At 47.3% G+C, this 25,007-nt stretch overlaps 1 protein-coding gene across 1 annotated transcript in view; it reads right to left on the minus strand.

The window, feature by feature from the left end:
• The window catches only part of Ccdc57 (coiled-coil domain containing 57), a 99,093-nt gene extending 82,084 nt beyond the window's left edge, over nucleotides 1-17,009 (minus strand). The window contains exons 1-3 of the mRNA XM_057776310.1: nucleotides 16,873-17,009; nucleotides 6,518-6,932; nucleotides 4,596-4,704 (exon numbers count right to left, since the gene is read on the minus strand). Coding sequence (XP_057632293.1) covers nucleotides 4,596-4,704; nucleotides 6,518-6,924 — 516 coding nt within the window. The 5' untranslated portion in view covers nucleotides 6,925-6,932; nucleotides 16,873-17,009. The remainder of the gene's footprint in view (nucleotides 1-4,595; nucleotides 4,705-6,517; nucleotides 6,933-16,872) is intronic.
• Nucleotides 17,010-25,007: the final 7,998 nt, after the last annotated feature.

Genomic DNA, 25,007 nt, shown 5'->3' on the forward strand with positions numbered 1-25,007 from the left:
TTATCTGCAGGACTGGACCATAAGCAGACCCAAGATCACAGCGTCACAAAGGCTCCCGCTCTCACTCCTGCAGCTGGGCCTTCTCCTCGCAGCCTCCATGGCCTCAGGGCCCTGAACAAACAGTTCACAGAGGAAGATAAGACAGGTACCACCTGAGGGTGCAAGGCTGTAACACAAAGACCCGCCCCAGAACATTCCTGAAGGTCAATTGCTCTCCTTAGCAGGCAGAACTTCGGGCGATGAACCCAATGGTACATTTTGTTTGGAAGAAACAAAAATGGGCAAATATGCAATTATATACTGATTCCTGTGCTGTAGCCAATGGCTTGTCTCCTTGGAAGGACTTGAATACTGGTGAGAAAGACAACTGAGGAAGTGTGTGGACGGCTCTCTCATGACATCAGCAGAGGAGTTCAGTGATCTGCTCTGTAGACAGTAAACAACCCCAATCTCTTTCTTCCTCAGTTACCCCTGTAATTGCCCAATGGACTCATGAACAATGTGGCCATGGTGGCAGGGATGGAGGTTATGCAAGGCTTCAGGAACACAGGCTTCTCACTTAGCAAGGCTGATCTGGCTGTGGCCATCTGCCAGCAACAAAACCAAGACTGAGCTACAATATGGCAGCAGTCCCTGGATGACCAGCCTGAGGCCTGGGGGCAGGTTGGTGACACCAAATCGCTGCATCATCACATCCTTATGAGAACAGACACTTGTTCTGAGTGTGGCTTTCCCAGCATGCATTGCGTCTACCAGTACTGCGCTGTATGGACCACAGCATGGACTGCATCTATCAGTACTGCGCTGTATGGACCACAGGATGGAATGCGTCCATCAGTACTGCGCTGTATAGACCACAGGATGGAATGCGTCCATCAGTACTGCGCTGTATGGACCACAGGATGGAATGCGTCCATCAGTACTGTGCTGTATGGACCAGAGCATGGAATGCGTCCATCAGTACTGCGCTGTATGAACCAGAGCATGGAATGCGTCCATCAGTACTGCGCTGTATAGACCACAGGATGGAATGCGTCCATCAGTACTGCGCTGTATGAACCAGAGCATGGAATGCGCCCATCAGTACTGCGCTGTATGGACCAGAGCATGCCTCATCTACAGGAAGGGTATTCCACAGAGCATGGCTTTTGAGCAAGGACTCACTCAGTGGGCTTATGACTCTTAGATTAATGGGTCTTACCATGGTCTCATCATCATGAGCAGGTGGCTTGACTAAGCAGTGAAATGGTCTTTTGAGATTAAATCACAGTACCAGTTGGGTAGCATTGTTTCTGGGCTGAAACAAGGTTGTCTAGAAAGTTGAGTCTACTCTGAATTGGAATTCAAAAACCATGGAGACCAGTCATGGGCCCAGGAATTGAGGGGTGGAATTAAGAGTTGCATTACTATCACTTCTAGTTTCCAGGATGCTCTGCTGTCCTAGAAGCCTTGATTTCGGGGAGGGGAACTCTTCCATCGGAACACTACAGTGGCCCCACTGGGGGAGGGGAACTCTTCCATCAGGAACACTACAGTGGCCCCACTGGGCAGCTCAGACACTGTCTAACATTTGGGGCCCTCAAGCCTGCAGGTCAACAGGTGAAGGAAGGAGCTATGGTGTTGACTGAGGTGAGCACCCTACACTACTAAGGAGGACTATGGATGATCACGCCACAGTGGAGGTTAGGAAGATCCGGGGCATCTCTAACCACAGTAGAGGTTAGGAAGATCAGGGCATCTCTAACCACAGTGGAGGTTAGGAAGATCAGGGCATCTCTAACCACAGTGGAGGTTAGGAAGATACAGGGCATCTCTAACCACAGTGGAGGTTAGGAAGATCCAGGGCATCTCTAACCACAGTGGAGGTTAGGAAGATCCGGGGGCATTTCTAACCACAGTGGAGGTTAGGAAGATACAGGGCATCTCTAACCACAGTGGAGGTTAGGAAGATCCAGGGCATCTCTAACCACAGTGGAGGTTAGGAAGATACAGGGCATCTCTAACCACAGTGGAGGTTAGGAAGATCCAGGGCATCTCTAACCACAGTGGAGGTTAGGAAGATCCGGGGGCATTTCTAACCACAGTGGAGGTTAGGAAGATACAGGGCATCTCTAACCACAGTGGAGGTTAGGAAGATACAGGGCATCTCTAACCACAGTGGAGGTTAGGAAGATCCAGGGCATCTCTAACCACAATGGAGGTTAGGAAGATCTAGGGACATCTCTAGTAACATTCTCTGATTACAGTCAGTGGAGCCAGATATGGTAGAATATTAAGTATTAATTTCCTTTTTTAAAAAATACAAAATGACATTTTATTTTTAAATTCAAATATATTTTTAGTGAAAACACATGTCCCTTTACTGAGCACTTACAGATTGTTAGACTCTGTATAAAATGCCAAAAGTTTAGCCAGGAGGTGGTGGTACACACCTTTAATCCCAGCACTCAGGAGGCAGAAGCAGGCAGATCTCTATAAATTTGAGGCCAGCCTGGTCTACAAAGCAAGTTCTCAGACAGCTAGAACTAAACTGAAAAACTGTCTCGAAAAGTTGTTTATGCTCTTCTAGAGCAGAATCTACTGCTGTTCTCCACTTGTTTTGGATTTTGGTTGTTTTGGTTGTGATTTTCTGAGACAAAGTCTCATTGTGTAGCCCTGGCTGTCCTGGAACTCATTCTGTAGACTAGGCTGGCCTCTAACTCACAGAATCCTCCTGCCTCTGCCTCCTGAGTGCTGGGGTTGCCCCAGGCCCCACTTGTTTTCGCGGGAAACTGACAATGACATCTTCAAGGTCGCTCAGGACACAGATTTCAAACCGTGGGAGAGCTGTCTCAGTGAAGCTGAAGTCCGTCATTGTTGTTTCTAAAGTCACCACTTCCTCTTCTCTCTCCAAAGCCACCACTTTACCTCCCCTCCTCTTCCTGGACTCCACCTGCCACTGCCTCTAGCAGGGCCTTTCTCACCTGGAGGATGAGATGGAAATCTCTGCAGTGGCACCAACTTTTAGGGGTCTATACAAAACCGCTGTCATTTTTAAAAAGTAAGCTATCTTTAAGTTTTCTAACAGTTTAACTGAAAAAGAAATCAGAGTTTTTTCCATTTGTCCTTTGTTTTCTACATAAACAGAAGTGTTGAAATAAGGCACCTTGAGCTTCAGAGATGGCTCAGTAGTTGCGAGCACTGGCTGCTCTTCCAGGGGACTGGGGTTTGATTCCCTGCAACCACGCGGTGGTTCACAAACATCTGCAATGGCGGTTGAAGGCCCGATGCCCTCTTCTGGCCTCTGAGGGCACACAAGTAGTCCAAAACACTTATACACATAAGATTTTTTAAAAAGAAAAAGAAGCCAGGTGGCGACGGCGCATGCCTTTAATCCCAGCACTCGGGATGCAGAGGTAGATGAATCTCTGTGAGTTTGAGGCCAGCCTGGTCTACAAGAGCAAGTTCCAGGACAGCCTGGTCTACAAGAGTAAGTTCCAGGACTCCAAAGCTACAGAGAAACCCTGAGCGAAAAACCAAAACCCCAAAACAAACAAACAAAAAGAAAAGGCTCCTTATTTTGTCTTCTACTCTTTTGTCAGGTAACATAACATTGGCTATGTATCACCAAATCCAGATTAAAGTGCTAAAGTTATGGACATCAGAAGAATGAGCACCAATTAAAATGTCACCTGGGCGAGGTGGTGCAGGCACTGGGAAGGCTGAGGCAGAATCGCAATTGCGAATTTGAGGTAAGAGTGGGCTGCAGAACGAGGCCTTGTCTTCTCGTTTGGTTTTTGGTTTTCTTCAGACAGGGTTTCTCTGTGTAACAGCCTAGAACTCACTCTGTAGACCAGGCTGGCCCCTTGTCTTGAAAACAGATCAATATTTGTTTCCTTCCGTACTTGGGAAGAGGGGCACAGCTGCTGTTACACTGAGTACGGCTGTCTCACGCTCAGCGCCAGGACAACCCTCCTGACATCTTTGGTGCTTTAGAGTAATGGAGGACACTGACGAGGGTGGCTTGTGACGGCCGGCTTTACCGGTCGGCTTTACTGGCCTAAAGGCTTTCCAGCTAGTTGTAAACATCGTTCCTTAGTATGTCTGTGAGCAATTTCCAAAAAAGCAGGGCATCTGAATCACCGGACCAACTAAAGAAGACTCAGTCTCCCCAGTGCAGGTGGTGTGAGCCAATCCGATGAAAACCCAAAAAACAGGAATGCTCTTTCTTTCTGCTTGAGTCCTAACTTCATCTTCTCTTGCCCTTACAGGGTGTGTTCCCAGTTTCTTAGGCCTTTGGGTTCAGACATAACCAAGTTCCAGGTTCTCTAGCCTACGTGGTAAATTGTGGGGTGGCCTCCAAGACCTCCAAGGTCAAGTCACATAATAAATGTTTATGTATCTCCATTTCCCTGGAGACTTCTGACCGGTGCGTGAGAGAAGAGTACACATCAGTGACTTCCAGGGAATTCAGACATGGCTCACAGCATCCAGCAGACCCTATGCTTCTACGTCTCCTAGGATAATACACTCAATGAACACCTCAGCACCCAGATTTCACACTAGCTGGCAAGGCATGCCCCTAAAAAAGAACCACCCCCCCAACAATGTTCTACCTGTCTTTGAAGAGCAAGTTCACCGTCGAGTTCCCTCAGTTTTCTCTCCAGCTTCCACTTCAGATTCTCATACTGCTCCTGCTGCTGGTCCATTTCACTCCTCCTGCCACTGTGGCGATCAGACATGGTATTCAGAGAGCCATACTGGGTGTTCATACGCAAGCACGCTTATACTCTGAAAGTATACCCTGCCGGGTGTGCTACACACGGAGCTGCAGCAGGGGCTTGTAACAGGCCTCCAAGAAGTAGAGCTTCTCCTGACCTGAATCTGCTGCCGCCCCTAAATGGAGTGTCCAATTGTGCAGCAGAAAACACAGCAGAGAACCCCAAACTGATGGACTAACAAGAACCAGAAAAAGGGCCAGGCGTGGTGATACACACCTTTAATCCTAACCCTTAGGAGGAAGTTCAGGAAGAGCTCTGTGAGTTCAAGGCCAACCCTGGTGAATTCCAGGACAGCCAGAGCTAAGTAGTGAGGGGAGGGCGAGAGTTCAGCGTCAAACTGCACCACATTTAGAAAATCAAATAGAAACAGAAAATCTCAGCAAAGAAAGATGCAACAAAGAATCAAATAGAAACTTGATAACTAAAAAGTACAATGACTCCCAGGTCACCGCCCCTGGAGCCTTTAATCAGGATCCCAGCATTTGGAAGGCATAGAAAGAAGGAGACCTTTGTGATTTCAAGGCCAGCCTGGTCTACCTAGTGAGGCCTGATTTCAAAATAACAAAAAAGATTTAAGAATAACCTAAACAAAAGGCTCAAATTTGGGCATGATATCACAATAATTTGACACAGACATTAGACACTACACAACTGAACACAGAGAAAACAAACTAAAAGCAACACCTAAGGGAGCCCCAAGGATTTGTGTGTGGAGTAGTAACAACTGATACTTGTTGAGCCCCCGGGTTTCAGGACAGGAGGAAAGGGCAGGGGCCTGACAAAGTATCTGCACACAAAAGTCTCAGGTTTGTAGAAGAAGGGAAAAGACAAAGAGTCACAAAAAGACACAAAGTAGCTTTAGACTGTGGGCGGAGGTCGGTGACATCCTCAGGAGCCCTTCCTGACTGCGGATGGCAGGTGCTGCCGGCCTCCACGGCTGACACAACATCTCTGCCACTAGCAGGTGGAACTTGAGGAATGTATTGCTGAAATTTAGCAGACCAGTAGCCTCCACCAACTCTAAAGCTAAGAATGTCACAGACAGCATCTGACATGCTGGACACTCAGGAGGCAGAGGAAGGTGGATCGTTGTGAGTTTGTAGCCACCTTGGTCTACTGAGTGAGTTCCAGGACAGCCAGTGAGATCTTGTCTAAAATACAAAGAAATCTTGGACTGAGATCTAAGGAAAAAAAATCATAATATCACCAAGTGTCGAGTGGAACATGCATCACTCACTGGGCACCAGAAAAATCATCGTAGGGGTAAACTAGTTGTAAAAACCTCCTCCATACAAGCAGTAGGGGTAAATCCTGGTGCCACTGCCACTGGCCCTGCAGTCTGCCACAGCCATGCAACACACCTTGTTCAGCCTAGATATAGTAGGGAGGGCCTTGGACCTTCCTCAAAGCAGAATGCCTTACCCTCTCTGAGGAGTGGATGTGGGTGGGGATGGGGGGCGAAGGTAGAGGGGATTGGAGGAGGGGAGGGAGTGGGAACTGAGATTGGTGTATAAAATGAAAAAGATAGTTTGTTTTCTTTTTAAAAAAATAACAATAGCAAAACTCCCCAATAGTAGCTCAAAAATTATATTCAAAGTATCTTATTTGTCCCACACATAATCCTGGAAAACTGCTTCATGGACCACAGGGACATTTCTTTCGTTTTACTGAACAGGCCCAGGGTGAGGGCACAGTGGGAGTGGGTGGCTGCCAGCCTGGCAGGAGAAGACTCCAGTACCCTGACATGTGATGCTCACCTGCGGACACGCTCCAGCTCCAAGTGATGTTCCTGCAACGTCCGCTCATGCTGATGCTGCAACTCCTCCACGTGCCTGGCCTCCCTGGAGAGTGCCTGCTTCAGCTTGGCCACCTCTATCTTTAGCTCACTGGTCTCTGCTTGCTGGGCCTCCTCCCGCCTGCGGGCCTGGGTGAATTCAACGTCGTAGCGCTCCAGCTCACGGTCCCGCTCCTCCAGCACTTGAAGGTTGTACACGAAATCCTCCTGCAGGCGCTGCAGCTGCCCTCGTGTCTCCTCCAGATGTTTCTTCGTCGTCTGTAGAGCTGTCTCCTGCAGCTGGGCGCGATGGGCCTGTAGAGCTCGCCACTCCTCCTCCTTGCGAGCCAGCAGCTCACTCAGTTCCCGCTCCGAACACGGTGGCAGCATGGTGGTGGCTGCAGCAGAAGACAGCAACAAGGAGCCACCATCAGGGGCTGAAACTTCCTTCCCCGGTGCCACCTCAGGTTCTCTACCATGTAGGGCATGGCCACCCCCTGGCTCTAATGTCAGGGAGGTTCAGAACCATGAGGCAGCACCAAGCCCGAGGCCTCCAGGGTTCACATGTCCCTCATTATGGACTGCTCCTTCCTGAAGCTCACTCTACAGCAGGAGAACCAGGGAAGGCAGAAGAAGGAAAAAGGGGAACCATGACTTGAACACCTCCAGGAGCTATGTTCTGTCAAGCAGCTTTGTGTAGCTCTTACTCCATCTGCACATTAGACATTGAGGTGGCCATATAAACAAAAAGGTCTTGGAGAGAGCAGGGATACAAGGAACAAACCTAACATAATAAAGGCAATATACAGCAAGCCAACAGCCAATATCAAACTAAATGGAGAGAAACTCCCAGCGACCCCACTGAACTCAGGAATAAGACAAGGTTGTCCACTATCTCCATATCTATTCAATATAGTTCTTGAGGTCCTAGCTAGAACAATAAGACACCAAAGGGAGATCAAGGGAATACAAATCGGGAAAGAAGAAGTCAAACACTCACTATTTGCTGATGCTATGATAGTTTACATAAGCGATTCCAAAAATTCTACCAAGGAACTTATACAACTCATAAACACTTTCAGTAATGTAGCAGGATACAAGATTAACTCAAAAAAAAAAAAAATCAAGAGCCCTCCTGTACACAGATGATAAATGGAATGAGAAAGAAATCAGAGAAATAGCACCCTTCACAATAGCAGCAAATGGTGTGGGAGGTCCTCTATGTGTTACTTTTATTGGTTAATGAATAAAGAACTGCTTTGAGCCTATGGCAGGGAAGAACAGAACTAGTGAGGCGGGAGGGAGGACTAAGCTAAATGCTGGGAGGAAGAAGGACAGAGTCAGAGAGACACCATGGAGCCGAGACACGCTGAAACTTTGCCGGTAAGCCACTGCCATGTGTCGATACACAGATTAATGGAGATGGGTTATACTAAGATGTAAGAGTTAGCCAATAAGAAGTTAGAGCTAATGGGCCAAGCAGTGATTTAATTAATGCAGTTTCTGTGTGGTTATTTTGGTTCTGGGCAGCTGGGACGAACAAGCGGCCTGCTACTACACACAAATAGCACAAAACATCTCGGAGTAATTCTAACCTGTGTGACCAGAACTTTAAATCTTTGAAGAAAGAAATTGAAAAAGGCACCAGGAAATGGAAAGATCTCCCATGCTCTTGGGTAGGTAGAAATAACATAGTAAAAACGGCAATCTTACCAAAAGCAATCTACAGATTCAATGCAATGCCCATCAAAATCCCAGCAAAATTTCTCACAGACCTTGAAAGAACAGTACTCAACTTCATGTGGAAAAGCAAAAAACCCAGGATAGCCAAAACAATCCTGTACAATAAAAGAACTTAGGAGGCATCACAATCCCTGACTTCAAACTCTACTACAGAGCTACAGTACTGAAAACAGCCTGGTATTGGTATAAGAACAGACAGGAGGACCAATGGAACCGAATAGAAGACCTGAATATTAGTACAGATACCTATGAACACCTGATTTTTTAAAAAAATTTTATTATTATGTGTACAACATTCTTCTTCCATGTATGCCCACACACCAGAAGAGGGCACCAGGTCTCATTACAGATGGTTGTGAGCCATCATGTGGTTGCTGGGAATTGAACTCAGGACCTCTGGAAGAGCAGTCAGTGCTCTTAACCTCTGAGCCATCTCTCTAGCCCCTAAACACCTGATTTTTGACAAAGAAGCAAAACATATAAAATGGAAAAAAAGAAAGCATATTTAACAAATGGTGCTGGCATAATTGGATATCAACATGTAGAAGAATGAAAATAGATCCATGTCTATCACCATGCACAAAACTCAAGTCCAAATGGATCAAAGACCTCAACATAAAACCAGCCAAACTGAATTTCATAGAAGAGAAAATTGGCACAGGAGACCATTTCCTAAATTTAACCCCACAGACACAGAGAAACAATAAATGGGACCTCCTGAAAGTGAAAAGCTTCTGTAAATCAAAGGACACGGTCAACAAGACAAAACGAAAACCTACAGAATAGTAAAAGATCTTCACCAACCCCATATCAGTCAGAGGTCTGATCTCCAAAATATACAAAGAACTCAAGAAATTGGTCATCAGGGGGCTGGAGAGATGGCTCAGAGGTTAAGAGCATTGCCTGTTCTTCCAAAGGTCCTGAGTTCAATTTCCAGCAACCACATGGTGGTTCACAACCATCTGTAATGAGGTCTGGTACCCTCTTCTGACCTGTGGGCATACACACAGACAGAATATTGTATACATGATAAATAAATAAATATTTAAAAAAAAAAAAAGAAAAGAAATTGGTCATCAAAAGAACAAATAATCCAGCCGGGCGATGGTGGCTCACGCCTTTAATCCCAGCACTCGGGAGGCAAAGGCAGGCGGATCTCTGTGAGTTCGAGACCAGCCTGGTCTACAGAGCTAGTTCCAGGACAGGCTCCAAAGCCACAGAGAAACCCCTGTCTCGAAAAACCAAAAAAAAAAAAAAAAAAAAAAAAAAAAAAAAAAAAGAACAAATAATCCAATAAAAAAAATGGGGTACAGACCTAAACAGAGAACTCTCAACAGAGAAATCTAAAATGGCTGAAAGACACTTAAGGAAATGCTCAACATCCTGAGTCATCAGAGAAATGCAAATCAAAACAACTCTGAGATTCCATCTTACACCTGTAAGAATGGCCAAGATCAAAAACACTGATGACAACTTATGCTGTAGAGGTTGTGGGGAAAAGGGAACACTTCTGCATTGCTGGTGGGAATGCAAGCTGGTACAACCCCTTTGGATGTCAGTGTGGCGATTTCTCAGAAAATTAGGAAACAACCTTCGTCAAGACCCAGTAATACCACTTTTGGGTAAATATACAAAGGATGCTCAATCATGCCACAAGGATATATGCTCAACTAGGTTCATAGCAGCTTTGTTTGTCATAGCCAGAACCTGGAAACAACCTAAATGCCCCTCGACCAAAGAATGGATAAGGAAAATGTGGTACATTTACACAATGGAATACTACACAGCAGAAAAAAAATAACGACATCTTGAGTTTTGCAGGAAAATGGATGGAGCTAGAAAACATCATTTTGAGTGAGGTAACCCAGACACAGAAAGACAATTATCACACGTACTCACTCATAGGTGGTTTTTAAACATAGAGCAAAGCCGGGCGGTGGTGGCGCACGCCTTTAATCCCAGCACTTGGGAGGCAGAGGCAGGCGGATCTCTGTGAGTTCGAGACCAGCCTGGTCTACAAGAGCTAGTTCCAGGACAGGCTTCAAAGCCACAGAGAAACCCTGTCTCGAAAAAAAACAAAAAAATAAAATAAAATAAACATAGAGCAAAGAAAACCATCCAACAATTCACAATCCCAGAGAATTTAGACAACAATGAGGACACCAAGAGAGACTTAAATAGATATAATCTACATGGGAAGTAGAAAAAGACATGATGTCCTGAGTAAATTGGGAGCATGGGGACCTTGTGGGAAGGTTGAAGGAAAGGGGAGAGGCAGGGAGGGGAGTAGAGAAAAATGTAGAGCTCAATAAAAATCAATAAAATTTAAAAAAAATGAAATGGGTAAGTAGCCAAGCCAGGCCTGAGGCTGGCACCATTCTACCTCTGCAGCCAGGACTCAGCCTCCTGGAAGAGTTACCTCATGAGAAGTTCATTCTTTTACTGCCAAGCTATCATGAACTGATATTTTTGTAAATAAAAGAAATCAGATGTTATAAAAATAAAAATTAGAAAACAAAACACAATATACAAGTGCAATGGATTTTGAGATGGAGTTTTACTAGATTGCCCACCTTGGCTTTGAACTCTCAATCCTCTGCGTTAGCCTCCTGAACAGCAAGGGTGAGTGCCACCATGCCTGGATAAAGTCTTAATTTTTAAAAACATAAAACTACTTTTTCAAATAGCTGGTACGTCTTTAAACACCTCCTGCTGGGGACTGAGGACTGAGGACCGGGGACTGGCCCCAGAGGGCAGGGACCGGAAAAGCCTGTTTCTTATTGAGGCACAGTGCAGACTGTTCCTGGTCTAATGCCCTGCCGTCAGCACGCAGCAGAGGAGGGTTCTTCTCTGGACACGGTCAGTCTGAGGCTACTCACAGGGAAGTACGTAAGGCCAACAACACCGGGCATCATCACCTCGGCCCCACGTGCAAGGGTGTGAAAGCAGCGGCAGGAGAGGCCTTGTCACCTTTGGGGGGCAATGATGTCCGGCTGTCGCCCTCTTCCAGTGGTGCTTTCCGGGGAGCATGGAGGCGTCTAGCAGTTATATTTGTGTATCGCTGTCACCCCAAAGAAGACAGCTGTCTGACTCTCTGCAAGTGGGTCTTCTTTAGGAGGAGAAAACACGCTGCCCCAGGTCACCTCAACTCACTGTCTTCTATATATTTACACAGAAGGTGAAAAATGACAGTCAACACACTGAGAGAGTGCCCAAAGAGAAGATGTAGGTTGCTTCACCTCTACTCAAATCAACAACAAGCAAGCAACCACATAAAACTCAAAAAACAGGGACGGGGGACCACAGGGGTTTGCTTTTGTGTTGTGCCGTGTGTGTGGGTGGAGGGGATGGCATGGGGTATGTGTGGAGGGTGTGGTGCTGTGTTACCTGTTTACATCAACTCCCTAGAGCCCCTAAGCCAGCAGCTTCTCTTTATTTAAACAAGAATACTACTTGGAGCCGGGCGGTGGTGGCGCACGCCTTTAATCCCAGCACTCGGGAGGCAGAGGCAGGCGGATCTCTGTGAGTTCGAGACCAGCCTGGTCTACAAGAGCTAGTTCCAGGACAGGCTCCAAAGCCACAGAGAAACCCTGTCTCGAAAAACCAAAAAAAAAAAAAAAAAAAAAAGAATACTACTTGGAGAAAATTTCATTCACAAGTTACTGATAGCAGAAACTAGTTACAGTTGGGCTGGAGAGATGTTCAGTGGTGAAGAGGATTTGCTGCTCTTGCGGAGGGCTTAACTGCTTTCCCAGCACCCACACGGCAGCTCACAAGCTCCTGTAACTCCAGGTCCAGGGGCTTTGATGTGTTCCTCTGGAGTCTACAGGCTCCTTTGTTATCCATGGTTCCACAAGAACACACACAGAAATAAAATTAAATAAAGATTTCAAGTATGGTCAAAATCATCTGGACTAAAGAACCGAGAGTGCATTTCACAGGAGAGAATGGGTGTTGCGTCGGCTGGTGGCCGCAGCTTTGTGGAAGGTCTTCCTGTAAGTTTCAAACACGTAGAGCGGGGCCTGCCAGGAGCTTTGGCCACACAGCAACTCTACAACTTCAGCCCCATCCTGCTGCTCCACACAGAGGCTCCTATCAGCGCCTAGGTGACAAGCATGGCATAGCCTCTCAAGGCTGGTCATGGGGAACCCCAACTCTTTAGGGGTCCAAGCATGAGCTGTACACTGGCTGTGCAAAGTCCCTGGTCCTAGTGCTCCCCAGGTGACTGTTACTGTGGGTCCCAGAGCTCCAAGTGTCTGGACTGGGGTTTTTGGAGCCGATGACAAACAGGCAGCCTAACTCACCCTAGTGCACGAGACCCAGCTTCCCATCAGATCACAGCAGCCTGGCCTCTTGGAGCTGCCACGCAGCATCCTTCTCCAGAGCTCAGTAGATCCCTCTGCCTGGCTGAGTGTTATCCACTCCACAGCTCTGCTGGCTCCTGCAGCCCTCTCACCAACAGGCCTGACTCCTCACCTCAGCTGCCTCACGGTCCGGCCACCATGCCGTCCCTGCCACAACAGACTGCACCTTCAAACTGTGAGCCAAACAACCCCCCTTTCCTTAAACTGCTTATGCCAGAGTAATGAGAAAAGCAACTAACATGCCCCTTTGAACACCAGAAAAATCACTTTAAAATGCCTAAGTAGGGTTGCTTGCTCCACTAGAGCACAGGGATGCCCCAAGGCAACCAGCTGCCGTTTGCCTCTTCCGGTCACGGGCTACAGAACTTCAGGTTGCTACTCTTCCAACATGGGAACCTGGTTGTGTGATACTATTCTATTTAACATCTGCTGTGGTACCTGGACATTTTCAAAAATAAGTTTCATTTCTTGGGGCTGCACACACCTGTGGTTGGGAGCAGTTGGCACAGCCTGCTGCAGCACTCTCTGACGGCCTGCTGCAGCACTCTCTGACGGCCTGCTGCAGCACTCTCTGACGGCCTGCTGCAGCACTCTCTGACGGCCTGCTGCAGCACTCTCTGACGGCCTGCTGCAGCACTCTCTGACGGCCTGCTGCAGCACTCTCTGACGGCCTGCTGCAGCACTCTCTGATGGCCTGCTGCAGCACTCTGGACTTCTAGCTGCTGCCAGAAGGCCAGAGGGCTGATCCTTTTGTCCCTGGGTGTACATGCTATTCTTTGCTGGGGCATTTTATTACTGCTAGGTCTTCAAAACTCAGCAGGTCACCATCTATGAAGCTTCTGTCCACCAAGCCAGGTGGTATTCACCCCTGCCATTTCTTCTTTGTTCTCCTGACCAGGTAGATAGCGTGGTGCCCTGTGCTCTACAGTAAAATGGGGTCTCCCTGCATAGACAGCAACAGAACAAATGATGTAGCCCCCAGCTAAGAAATGGAGGAGTAATGGAAAGAGAAAAATATTTGGCAAATATCACATAATTATTTCAGGTCTGAGGCTGCCAGGGGCAGAAGTCACCATGTCTTAACACACAGGTGCTCTGACTCCACAGGAGGTCAATATAAGTGCCAACTCCTTGTGACTTCAGAAAAAAGAATCTTAAGTGAAATAACTAGAAATACCAGGGTGCCTAAGGAGGGACAAGAGACACGGTACCAGAAAAGCCACCGGATCACTTAATTAGATTGGTGCCTAGCCCAATGGTCATCAGAGAGCTTCATCCTGAAACTGATAGAAACAGATGCAGAGGGGGCTGGAGAGATGGCTCAGAGGTTAAGAGCATTGCCTGCTCTTCCAAAGGTCCTGAGTTCAATTCCCAGCAACCACATGGCGGCTCACAACCAACTGTAATGAGGTCTGGTCCCTCTTCTGGACTGCAGTCATACACACAGACAGAATATTGTATACATAATAAATAATTTTTTTTTTTGATTTTTTGAGACAGGGTTTCTGTGTAGCTTTGGTGCCCGTCCCGGAACTAGCTCTTGTAGACCAGGCTGGCCTCGAACTCCCAGAGATCCGCCTGCCTCTGCCTCCCGAGTGCTGGGATTAAAGGCGTGCGCCACCACCGCCCGGCTAATAAATATTTTTTTAAAAAAAGAAACAGATGCAGACTCACCCACAGCCGAATATTAGGTGGAGCTTGAGAAATCCCACAAAAGAGAGGGAGAAAGGGTTATAGGAGCCAGAGGGGTCAAGGACACCACAAGAAAACCCACAGAATCAACTCACCAGGGCTCACAGAAGCTCCAAGAGACTGAACTGACAACCAGGGAGTCTGCATGGGACTGAGCTAGGCCCTCTGCATGTTACAGTTGTGTAGCTTAGTCCTCTTGTGGGACTCCTAACAGTGGGAACAGGGGCTGTCTCCAACTCTTTTATTGGCTTTTGGGACTCTACTCTTCCTGTTAGGTTGCATGCCCAGCCTCAATACACAGGGAGGTGCTTAGTCTTACTGCAACTTGATAGGCTGTGTTTTATTGATACTCACGGGAGACCTGACACTTCCTAAACAGAAATAGAGGGGGAGTAGATAGTAAAATGGGAATAGGGGTGAGGTTGGGGGGAGGGGTTGGGAGGGGAGGAGGGAGGGGAAACTGTGGCCAGGATGTAAAATAAACAAACAAACAAATAAATAAAATTATTTAGAAAATGTGTGATGTGACTGGGAAATCTGCAGCTTTCTGCAGAAAGTAGAATTCTCCCCCCTCCCTCCAGACAGGGTTTCACTGTGTAGCTTCGGAGCCTGTTCTAGAAAGAAATTGGAAGTCTTGAAGGTAAAGCATATCAGGGTGAGAAAGAAAAACAGCACAAACCAGCCTCTGCAAGCCAAGGATCACAGAGAAAAAAAGCAAAACTATTTCCAAAAGCTGCTACACATGCGTGCACTGGTCTGAATAAGAATGGCCTCCAGAGGCACACTCATCTGAAGGCTTAGTTGGCACCGGGAGTGGGGATGTTTGGAAGGATTACAAGGACTAGGAGGTGTGGCCTTGTTGGAAGCAATGTGTCACTACCAGCCTGGCTTGCTTTGTCGCTCTTCTCCTCTCTCTCTCTCTCTCTCTCTCTCTCTCTCTCTCTCTCTCTCTCTCTCTCTGTGTGGATCGGGAAGTAACTCTCAGCTTCTGCTCCAACATCATGCTTGCTGCCATGATGGTAATGACCTTAAGCCTCTGAAACTGTAAACAAGCCCCCAGTTACATGCTTTCTTTTATATGTCTCTTCACAGCAAGAGAGCAGTGACTAAGACAATGGGTTTACGCTGGACTATTCCAGAAGCCAAGGAGTAAATCCCTGCCTGATCCTCAAGGAGGAGTTTCGTGACAGATTCTAGGATACAGGTGGAAGGACAGGGACCTCTGAGGTCTGACCTGTGGGGACATCAACAATCTCATCTCTTCATGAACAGCCCCAGGCCTGGGCCATCCCCAACCCCTTAAGGAGCTGCTGCGTCTCCTTCACCTGTCATCCTCATGGAGGACTGGCCTGTCCCCAGAAGCAGCCTGTTTTCTGCAGCTCTCCCAGGGCTGCAGCTGCCAGAGCAGTACTTAAAACCTACTCTGGTCCAGATTCTAAATAAAGACTTGGAAACTGGATCCCAGGTTAGTCTGAAAGGTCTGGATGGTTTGACTCAGCTAACTTGTGATTCCTGTTCTCCACCCAACACAGCAAGAATAAAACGTGGCTGGATGGTGGTGGCACACTCCTTTAAACCCAACAATCAGGAGGCAGAGGCAGGCAGATCTCTGAGTTCGAGGCCAGTCCGGTCCACAGAGTGAGTTCCAGGACAGCCAGGGCTACACACACACACACACACACACACACAAAACCTGTCTTGAAAAACCAAAAAACAGCCGAGTGATGGTGGCACATGCCTTTAATCCCAGCACTTGGGAGGCAGAGGCACGAGGATCTCTGTGAGTTCGAAGCCAGTAATCTGGTCTACAAAGTGAGTTCTAGGACAGCCAGGACTATTACACAGAGAAACCCTGTCTCAAAAGACAAAAAAAAAAAAAAAAAGAAAGAAAGAAAAAAAGAAAACCCCCAAAAACAAGCAAAAAAAAAATAAAGCACGAAATCAGGACGTTTTCACTAATGTATCCTAAAATTAATAACTGAAAATATGGTTAGAAGCAAGACATTTACACAGTCAAGCACTCATCCACAAGGTATTTATCATTTACAATGGGAAAATATTGGCATAACTTTATTTATTTAGGTTTGCTTGTTCGTTTTTGTATGTGTTTTTGAAACAGCGTCTCTACTTAGACTTGGCTATTCAGGAACGGAACTGTGCAGACCAGGTTGACCTCGAACTCAGAAATCTGCCTGCCTTGCCGGGGATTAAAGGCGTGGGCCACCATGCCCAGCAGAAAATAGTAACTTTAATGATAGGCACTTGGCAGACATCACTGTCTTCTGGGAGGCACAGGGCGGAATGCTAAAAGTGAGTAACTTAATCACGTTAAATATCGGGCCAGCCCAGGATGCGATGCAATCTACAAAATAACGGACTCATGAAGTCAACGAGGGACCGAGGCGCTGTTCCTGGCTGCGGTTCTGTGCTGATTTGAGGGAACCCTGCACGCACTGCTGCTGCCAGCCGCTGCCTCACGACTGTCGCCTGGGGAAGCGACCTGGGAGCAGGAACCTGATGCGAAGGCCATGGCACTTACCGCGTGCGCCACCCGACAGGACCCAGGGAAACCCGCTTCGCCTCCCGGCGCGCGACCGAGAATCCGGCCAGCTCGCACTGGGGTCCCCCGGATTCCGAGCGCCAATATTCGCCCGCCACACTTAGAGCGCGGGCCCCGTTGCCATAGCGACTGGAGTCCGCGACCTGGGTCCGGGTGCACTCTGAGCGGCGCTCCGGTCCCTCCGGGCAGAAACAGGAACCCCAACACAGAGTTCCGACTCTGTACATGCTGGCACTGAAGAAAGAGATGTGTTCCGCTTGGTGACCTATGGGACTCCCTGACTAGTGCAAAAGCCAGTGAGCAAGTTCCGCACCCGTGGCGTCCTGTGCACCCCCCCCCCCCAGGTGGCCTGAGGGTTCCCAGGGTGCCCATCTTGTGGCCTCAAAGAGTGACAGAGTGACTAGGAGCTTAGGTGGAGAGCCTGGAAGTCGGGCATGGAGGGTTATTCCAGGGATGCTGATCTTTCCTGCATTGCATTGGTATAGACTGCACATGGGACTGTAGCAAGGATGCGCTGAACTGCACATGGGAAGGTCGGAGGGAGATTGCAACCGGGGCCGGTCACCAGGCAGAGGGGGCTAAGTTGGTCCTACTTCAGAGCCCTGGTAAGGCGGGGCCACAAGAAATCCTCCCTAGGGTTTCCCTTTATATCTCAGGCATCAAAGGGCGAACGTTTCCCCAGGAACCCCAGCTTTCATGGAGCTTGTCCGGTTGTACTAAGAAGAGTTGGATGGAGAGAAGCTGGTTACTGGGAAGAGCCTGCATGGGCCCCACGTCAGGCTCACCTCTGTCTCTTTCTTACCTAGTCGTTTAAATCTTCAGTTTATCTGAGGGCCAGGAAGATGGTTCAGTGGGTGAGTGACCCACATAGTGGAAGGAGAGATCCAACTCCCATGAGTTTTTCCTCCGACCCCCACATATTGTGGTATGCATGTTCATACAATCACAAACACACGAAATAAATAAATAACAAAAAGAATGGTATTCTGATCTCCTTTTCCTAAAGAGGTGAACTGTGGTCTGGCCCTGGGTCAGAAGCCAGCATTGGCTCACACACCTCAACCAGCACAATTCCTAGGGCATGGGGAGTGTCTGGGAATCCCCTGCTCCAGGAGGGCAGCACCCAGAGGTCTAGCATCATTCCTGCGTCCCTGTCCTACATTCTGTCGTCTCCCTCCACCCCGCTCAGTCTTTGCCTTGTACTTTCTGTTCCTACTTCCTGACAGCATACACTTGGTGCTTGACCTGACCCCTCACCCAGACAGCTTGTCTACCCTTAGTCCTGCTGCTGTCTTCTCAGTCACATCTGGATCTCCTGGATCCCCAAGGGCCTTTTGTTCTATGCGAATGTGACGCAGGCCCAGCTGTCAGTTCTTTGGTATCTAATGCAGAGCCCCTGCCTTAGCCAAGGGGCCCAAGAGTCAACCCCAAGCCAGATGTCTCCACAAATATGCTCACACCCTTGTCTCTGCCTCACCCGGTCATATTCCTGGGAGCTTCCCAAGGTGATGGGGGAACTGGGTCCCCACATACATGCAAATGTCCAGAGAAGGCTGGGAGGACCCAGCCTAAGCTGGGTACCCACAGGGGAGCCAGAACATGTAGCACTTGAGTTCTCCGAGCCTTGGTTCCCTTATCTGCGAAGTGGGGGTCTGTAAAGCCCTTCATGTTATGGATGGAAGTGGATTCCCTGGAATCCATATTTTAAATTCCTATTCCCCAAACTGACTGCATTTGGAAGTTAGGGCTTTAAGGAGATAATTACTGAAAAAATGAGGTCATCAGGGTGGGACCCCCGTCCCATAGGACAGACATCCCTTATAAAAAGAGAAAGAGACACAAGGAACACAGTGAAAGGCCAAGTGAGGACATAGGAAGAAGTGGCCATCTGCAGGCTGAGAAGAGAGGCCAGAAGAAACCAGCCCTGCTGGCTTCCGACCTCAGACTTTCCTCTCCAGAAATGAGAGAAAGGAGAGTCTGTGAGGCCCCAATCCTTGGCGTATGGCTCTGGCAGCCAGAGCGAAAACACCACATCACAGGAAATGTGCTTGGAACAGTGGCTGGGTAACCCAGACGTTATAGTGACTACGGTCATTCTTGCAGCTCAGCCACAAGCCCTGGTATCTAAGAACAGAAGCAGGGGTGCCATCCAGGTCTAGAAGTTGTGGCAATGACCCACAGCCTTCATTCTAAACTGAGGTGCCCTGGCTGATAACTCCCCCAATGGCTAGGACTAAGGCTGTATCCCTTTCAACAATTCTGCCCCACCAGATACTCCTTGCACCCTGAGATTCCTTTCAATACCTCATGATGGTCCTGGCTCATATTGTCACACCCTGCAGTCTCCCAGATGGCTACATCCCAGTGTTTCGGCATTTTCTTCAAGGCAGAGGATGTGCTGGAGCCCTTGGCACCTCCAGGCTGAGGAAGGCTATCCCCTGAGCCCTCTTGCACCTCACATACCACTTTCCCTGTCAAACCCTTCTTAGTATCACTATCCAGGAGATGGCTAAGGATATGACATTTACCCCACTCCCTTGGAGGACAATGCAGCTGGGGCTCATGGGTGAAAGACAGACCGATAGATGTATGAAAAGATACTAAAAAAAATTTTTTTGCAATATCTTTAATTTTCAACATTTTTTATTATGTTCTGTCTGCATGTATGCCTGCCCACCAGAAGAGGGCACCAGGTCTCATAGATGGTTGTGAGCCACCATGTGGTCGCTGGGAATTGAACTCAGGACCTCTGGAAGAGCAGCCAGTGCTCTTAACCTCTGAGCCGTCTCTCCAGCCCAATTCTAAACTTTTTGTTGTTGTTTTTCGAGACAGAATTTCTCTGTGTAACAGCTCTAGCTGTCCTAGAACACACTTTGTAGACCAGGCTGGCCTCAAACTCACAGAGATCCACCTGCCTCTGTCTCCCAAGTGCCGGGATTAAAGACATGTGCCACCACCGCCCAGCAAATGATACTAAACTTTCCTCTCACTATTCTGGAGAAACCAGGGTGCTGTCAGGGACACACCCACACCAGAGGCTCAGAGGGACGATCCTCCTTGGGTCTTTTAGCTGCTACAGGTGGCAGCCATCCTTGACATCCTTGACTGCAGGTTCAGCAGTGGTCATATGACTTTCTACACTATGACTCTCTTCACTGACTGCTCTGCTTGGGATGGAAGTCACATTGGATCAGGGTGTACTCGGTACAGTGTAACCTCATCCTAACCAATTGCATCTTCAGGGATCTTGTTTCCAAGCAAAACTGCTTTGAGGCACAGGTGTCCAGTGCCTGTCTTTTGGGGAGCTAGCATGTATCACAATATAGGCCGTTGTGACTGGGCCTGTGCTGGGCTCCAGTGACTATTCCCGCAGATGCAGAGACTGCCTTGTGCCATTGTGAGCGGTGCAATTGCACGCTGCCCGTGCTCCTGTGCACAGCCCGAGCCCCTGTCCAGGTATGGACAGAAGCCAGCTGTCCTCTCAGACCACCTGGCATTGACGCCACCGCCCTGCGCAGATGTCAGCACCGTCTCTGAGTGGCAGATGTATGGGGTCCAGGGTGGGATGAATAGGGACGGGTAGGAAGGCTGAAAGGCTAGAGTTGAGCCAGAACTCTGGGATGCCAGAGCACAGGCTGACTTGGTGGACACTTACTGATCACTGAGTGAGCAGCCTAACTCGTTAGCTGGCAGCCTCCTAGGACAATACCCTTGGGACAAAAGCAGCACCAGAGCTGCCCAAGGACTCTTGGTCGTGGCCACTGGCAACTTGGGAGCCCTTCCTTTGACTTTCGGGCGTAGGTCAACCTTGTCATGGCACCTACCCCCAACATACACACACATGCACGCATGCACGCACACATGCACACACACACACACACATGCACACACACACGCACACAAGCACACACAGAGCTGTCTGCCTTAGGACTCTAGGCCTTTTGGGGGCCACAACTGCACAGGGATCTGGAACCGGAAGTAATGTAGGGCCCTGCCTGGGCACAGACCTGTATGGCCTTGAGCAAGCCACTTCCCTTAGGTTCAGGAAATGGCTGTGTCAAGCTTGCTGAGGCAACTTCCCCATTTGCCAGAGGGCAGGAGATGAGCTGAGAAATGAAGGAGATGGAAGTCACCTGTTTCTTGGACCTCTGTCATGGTGACAGTGGGTACAGCTATTTGGCCATGTTCCCTACAAGGTCCCTAAGTAGGGAGTCATCCTCTCAGCCTGGAGCACCCTGGGAATGACTATTGTCACCTGAAGTCCACAGATAAGGACAGAGATACAGAAGCATAGGTAATATTCAATATTAGGGGAATGTCTATCACCCACCCCCACAGTATGGCAGGACCTGTACAAATGGTCCTTGTTCCCTAAGAACCAGAGAATTGAATAAGGCTACCAGGATAAGTGGACTGGCTAGGGGCTGAGGATGTAAAAGATGAGGTTTTGCTGAAAGAAGGGCATGTGTGGGGCTGGAGAGATGGCTCAGTGGTTAAGAGCATTGCCTGCTCTTCCAAAGGTCCTGAGTTCAATTCCCGGCAACCACATGGTGGCTCACAACCATCTGTAATGATGTCTGGCGCCCTCTTCTGGCCTGCAGACATACACACAGACAGAATATTGTATAATAAATAAATAAATAAATAAATAAATAAATATTTAAAAAAAAAAGAAGAAGGACATGTGTCTGGGAAGGGACTGGTCGCACTGGCCTTGTACAAGGGGAAATGCTAGCTCAGTCGCTGGCCTCCCCATCAGAAACTCTTGGTCTTCTGCTTCTCTGTGTAGTTGGCCTTTGAGATCTCAGTGCTGACTCACAGGGAGAGGTGTTCCTGGTTCCTGATGCACAGCCTCTCCCCCTCCTTGGTCCGATGCATGAATCTAGCATAAAGGTTGTCTACCCCTAAGTTCCCTGTCCCCTTATCGTGTCTGGCTTTTCTTTTGGAGCTCTTTATTCTTCCATGATGAAAGCCAAGAAGATTTTCCTACAGATCTTTTTCCTGCAGTAATCTTTGAAGTTTCCAGGAAGAAGATGGAGCCCCACAGCAACAACCCCAACTACTTGAGTTGACATCGTGATGCTGATAGCGCTAATATAAGACTTTTTTTGGGGGGGGGGAGTACCAGCTGCTGAAATGGTGCACCTTCTCCTGACATTCTGACCAGAACTCCAAATAAGAACGTTGAAAAAAAAAAACAAACAAACAAAACAAAACAAAACCCAATTGACTGCTCGGAAATTGTTCGCAATTATACTAGACAGTAATTGTGGAACTTAACCACAACTTAATTTTTGCAGGATCCCATTAAGAGAACATCGTCCCCATGACAGCGGGAAGCAATTCTAGAAGACAATGCTCCCTATCCCAAAAATGTTTGTCCTTAGGGTTGGGAACACTGTTTAGGGGTTGTTGATTATTACTTGTACTAGATAGAGGGTTGGGGTGGAAACTATGTTTGTTCAAAAAAAAAGGGGTTAATAATAGTGGGTAATAGAGTGAACACTTGTGAGCTGTTATTCATGGGTAATTTACATTGGTATAGTTTTGTATATTGATACAAGTTCAAATTATATTTGTTATTTTTGTTTACATTATTTGTATACCTATGCAAAGTTATTCTGTCGAATTGTATAGATGCATGTTTTTTTATCTTTGTTTAGGACATTTTGTATATTGATGCAACTTTTAGGATATATTTTCATATTGCATTATATATTACTCCTACCTCTGATCAAGATACTTATAGATTGTTTATATTTTGAGGTCATTGTCCTCATTTGTTGCACATTTGTTTACAGATTATTTAATATTCTGACATGAAGTTTTAGTCTTTAAGTTATACAGGTATTAATTATTATAGGTCAATAGTTGTTTATGTTTGTTATACATATAGTCAGATTGATTAGGTTCTTTGGATACCTAGAGATTGTATTCTGCCTATATAGGGAATCTTCAACCACTTCAAGGATCTGTGGAACATGGCATTTAAATAACTTATGGTTGTGTTGACATGAGACACGATTGCTTCTGACAGCACCAATCTATTCCCAATCTATTCTAGAGAATGTTCAACACAGAAGACACTCCACTTGGAGCTTGTTTTCTTCTTGGCAAAACTGGCCTTTGGGCTAGGAACTGACAATGCCTCAACCACTGACAAGTTACATGGTATCCAGAAATGAGTAAGCAGGACTGTCAAATCTTGCCAAGGCAGGGTAAGACGGTTTTGAAAAATTTCCTGCCTCTGAAAATGATCTGTCAGTTATGCTAGGCCTTAGCCAAAATTGGTTGCTTCAACATTGCAAAATGAGACTTTGTGTGATTACTCAGGTAGCTAATTGTCTTCATCATATATTGCTCACTTTGGAAGCTACTTGATCATACTTCCTGCCTGCTCAAGTAACATTATCTCCCTGCTCAGGCCCTTGATGGGATTGGAGATTAGACAGTCATAGTTACTGTACTCTTATGATCTAGCCAAGCCATTTCCTAAAGAAGACTTAGACTCCATAGGATAGAATGTTTATTAAAACAGTTAGCACATGTTCCTTGCTTAATATTGTTTATACTGGTTGTAATTCTAAATATACTTGATATCTGTTCCTAATGTATATAGTTTTATATTGGGTTTGGAACTCTGTTATTTAAACAAAAGGGGGAGGTGCTGTGGGAGCACATTCTGCTCCTTCAGCCAATAGCCTTTAAGATACCAGCCCACTTGGGTGTGGTCTTTCATATTGTAAAAGCAGCGGTAACCGTGCCCCCCCCCCCTTGCTTCCAGTTCCCGCTTCCGGCTTCCAGCTGCCAGACTCTGTTCCTGTTTGCACAGAGGACTGTTATCTAGGACAGTGATCTGTGAGTTTTCTCCTTAAATAAATAACCCTTTTATTATTCATAATTCTGAACTGGTGTGGAATTGTTTTGTGACTTACATCATCAGAAGTGGAGACAGGGAATCTCTCTGGCAAACTAGGTAGGCAGACTAGCCAAATGGTGAGCTCTGGGTTCAATGAGAAATTCTGCCTCAGTAAATATGGTGGAGAGCAGCCAATAGAGACATCTGACATCTGTCAATGTTGGGCCTCCGCAGACACATGCACATATGTGCTGAAGCACTCCCCACACATACTACACACACACACACACACACACACACACACACACACACACACACTACATGATAGAAAAGCAAACAAATGGGACTGGAGAGATAGTTCAGAGTTATGAGCACTTGTTCTTGCAGTCTTGGGTTCGATTCTCAGCACTCAAATAAAAGTAAATAAATAAATAAAGCAAAGTCATGATGTTCAAATTACTAGTCACTTGAGAAATGCAAATCAAAACTACGTGAGCTGCTGCTCCGTACTCATACGGATGATTTTTAATAAAAGTTAAAACAGAAAACCTACAACCAGAGAAAATGGGTGTTGGCAAGAGCATGGAGAAGTTGGAAGTCTTCTGCTCTGTGGTGGGAGTGTGACATGGGGCAGGTGGTGTGGAAAGCTGCTTGATAGTTCCTCCTGAAGCTAAACACGCAATTCCTGTTCTGTGTGAGCCAGCAATTTCACTCCCACGTGTATCTCTGGGAGAGATGGAGACATATGTCTATACAAAGACTCGGCTGTCATGACTAACACTCTTATGGACATTTACGTACAAGAGATCGTAATGGCCCAAATGTCCATCAACAGGTGAACAGATGCACAGAATATGTCCTGTCTGAATAATGGGGTAGAATTCAGTATAAAAGAGCGGAAGTACTTTACGGTCAGTGAAAGAAATCAGGCACATAAGGCCACTTACTGAGCCAGGCCTGCAATCCTAGCTGCTTTGGGAGGCTGAGGCAGGAGGATTGCAAGTTCAAGGCCTGCCTAGGAAACTTAGTGAGACCTTGTCTTAAAATAAAAAGGAAGAAAAATGGCTGGAAGTGTAGCCCAAAGGCGGTTCACTTGCCTGGTACAAGGCCCTACGTTACACACACACACACACACACACACACACACACACACACACACACACAGTTTCCATGAACATCAAATGTCCACAGAGGAAGAGGCAGAAAATACAGAAACAGCTGCCAGTGGGTGCAGAGTGACTACCAGTGGGTGCTG

Source organism: Chionomys nivalis, chromosome 7 (genome assembly GCF_950005125.1).
Source record: "Chionomys nivalis chromosome 7, mChiNiv1.1, whole genome shotgun sequence".
NCBI lineage: Eukaryota > Metazoa > Chordata > Mammalia > Rodentia > Cricetidae > Chionomys > Chionomys nivalis.